This window comes from Pterocles gutturalis, unplaced genomic scaffold, assembly GCF_000699245.1.
Source record: "Pterocles gutturalis isolate BGI_N339 unplaced genomic scaffold, ASM69924v1 Scaffold53725, whole genome shotgun sequence".
Classification (NCBI taxonomy): domain Eukaryota; kingdom Metazoa; phylum Chordata; class Aves; order Pterocliformes; family Pteroclidae; genus Pterocles; species Pterocles gutturalis.
In genome coordinates, this window is record NW_010145380.1 from 1 (window position 1) to 2,579 (window position 2,579).

The following is a 2,579-nucleotide window of genomic DNA, read 5'->3' on the forward strand; positions in this document are numbered from 1 at the left end:
TGTGGGGCAGAAGTGTCTGGGGGGGCTGGGAAAAGCAGGGGGCTCACCTGGGGCCAGGAGATGGGCTGAGTCTGGGGGGGGACATTCCTCCTGCTGCAGGTGTTCACCGCCAGATCCTGTTCACCACCGTGGGATGGTTTGTTGGCTATTACCTTGTTAAGCGTACGGATTACATATATGCCAAGCTGGACAGAGAGTTGTTTGAGTACATCAGGCAGCACCCAGAGGATTTTAAGGCAGCAGGTATGATCTGCTTGTTTCTATCAAGCTGTACTGACTGCTCTTTCCTGCTTATTCCCAATCTAAATTGCAGCAGTTTTAAGGATTTTATGAAATGAAAGTAGATATTTTTATTGAGCTGATCAGCTGCCTTGATGATCAACTCTTCCTGCCAAAAGCTGATTTTAATATAAAAATGGCAGAGACACACACACACACACACAAATAGACCAAACTTGTGCCACTGAAGAAGAAATAAAGTAATGAAAATTAGAAATCACGGGGTTTATTCTTGTAAAATCACAATTTTACTGTTTATTCTGGCAAAATTGCAGTACATGTCAGTTCAAATATGGCATGATGAATATTCAGAAAATGAGCAGAGCAGGTGGAAAAAGAATAAATCAGAAATGGCAAGAAACCTGAAGTGCTGTTGGCTCAGAGCTGTGGTGAAGAACAGTGTTTTACTGAATGTGGTTGGTAAGCCCAGCAATGCCATGGCAAATTTTGCTGAAAATTGTCTATTTATTTTCTAATAAAATACAATTAGGCAACTCTGGTTGTTGGATTGTGATCCACATCATGCCATGTCGGAAGGAATATGTTGAAATAAAGAAGCGTTAATATTGAGATCTCTTCACAGCGATCTGTGGGGAGCCCTATGGGAAAGAAATTACGTATTTAGTTCATGCATCAAGCTAAGAGTTCGCTGCTGGTAGCCAAAATCAGACTTTGGTGGCTTTGTTAACCTCAAGACTTTAATATTAAAAATCTTCAGAATCAATCTCAAATGCTGATTTGGTTTTCCCACCTCCACCCCTTGCAGAAAAGAAAAGAATAGGAGAGCTTTTGGAGGAGTTCTACCCTGTTCGCTGAGGATTTCTCCAACAGCGACACATCGCAGGATGAACTAATTCCCTACAGAGAACTTTAGCAAGCTGGCTGTAACTTTTCAACTGCCCATGGCTTGGAAAATGAACCTTTACTCGCTTTCATGTAATAAAAGCTACGATTAAATACCCAGTGTTTAATTATTTGTTCTTCTATTCCATTCCACCAATATCTAGGTGACTGATATTTATTGTAGTATAATCAACTTTGATTTACTCCTTTTTCAGTTATTTTAACAGTGAAAATGGAAGATTGTTCACACAGCATCTATTTTGTAGAACCCAAAAAGCAGTTGTGCCAGTTCCTCCTGTTTATTTCTCACTGGCGTTTCTCCTAACCCTTGAGTGTGCTCTGGACCAGCCCCTGCAGACACTGCAGCCAAAGTCTCGCTGTGAAATTAATTCTGTCCCGCTAGTGAAAATATTTCATTCCCTCTGTGTATTTTGCATTCCCATGTTGCTTTTTCTTTGCTGGGGATCAGGATCCAAACTTTCTACTTTGTTTTTGGCTCCTGAGTCCACGTTCTGAACCCACGCGTGTTCCAGACACAGTGTGGATCTGCAGCTCTTCTGAATTTCACTGCGGGGTCCTTGGCACCTCTGGAGGATGAAACACTTCCAGCTGAGGATGTTTTTTCACAACTACTCCTGTTGTGAATGGTGAATGTCCATCCATTGTGAATGTGGACACCCCTCTGCTACAGGGACAGGGACGACTGTCCCCATGAACATGCCACGTGTCGGGGCTGTGCATTCAGCAGATCTGCACCTTTCTCAGACCAGAAAACAGGGACTGGCTTCTGCTGCTGTTGCTGTTGAGAACAGGAAGAAATTCTTTATGCTGAGGGTGGTAAGATGCTGGCACACGTTAATCAGAGAAGCTTTGGATCCCTTGAAGCGCTTAAGGTTGGGTTGGATAGGGCTTTGCTCACCCCCATCTAGTGGCAGATGTCCTTGTCCAAAGCTGGTTAAAGAGGGCCATGACCATCAGCTGGATTAAATAGGGACCTGGGAATGACAAAAGGCACTTTTAAACCCAGAAGGAGGCCAAAAGGAATCATCAGCGCTCCCAGCCTGAGGGAAAGACCTCGGCGGGGTGAGAGCAGGAGTCAGAGCCCGTTGGACATGGCTGAAAGCAGTCCAGCCAGCATCCCAACCTTGCCACGGCCTGGCGGAGCATCCTCCTGGTGGGATGCTGTGAGCAGCCTGCAGCCAGCTCCTGGGCTGGCAGCACAGGGGTAAAAGGCAGGGACAGAGCCCGAGTCAGCACTGGAGGGGCTGGAAGGTGCCTCTGGAAAGGATCTGGTCCAGCCCCTGGGCAGGCAGGGTCAGCACCGGGACCGTGTCCGGTTGGGTTTTGGACATCTCTGAGGATGGAGACTCCACCACTGCTCTGGGCAGCCTGGGCCAGTGTCTGACCACCCTTAGTTTTAGGAAAAAGGAATAAAAATAGATGGTTTCTGATGTTCA

At 45.9% G+C, this 2,579-nt stretch overlaps 1 protein-coding gene across 1 annotated transcript; it reads left to right on the forward strand.

Moving 5' to 3' along the window:
* Positions 1-99: 99 nt before the first annotated feature.
* On the forward strand, positions 100-1,095 carry LOC104458225 (NADH dehydrogenase [ubiquinone] 1 subunit C2-like; the record flags this gene model as incomplete). The annotated part of the gene is made up of 2 exons (XM_010085343.1): positions 100-243; positions 1,046-1,095. Coding segments are annotated over 2 exons (194 nt in total), but the record flags the coding sequence as incomplete, so codon positions are not given.
* Positions 1,096-2,579: the final 1,484 nt, after the last annotated feature.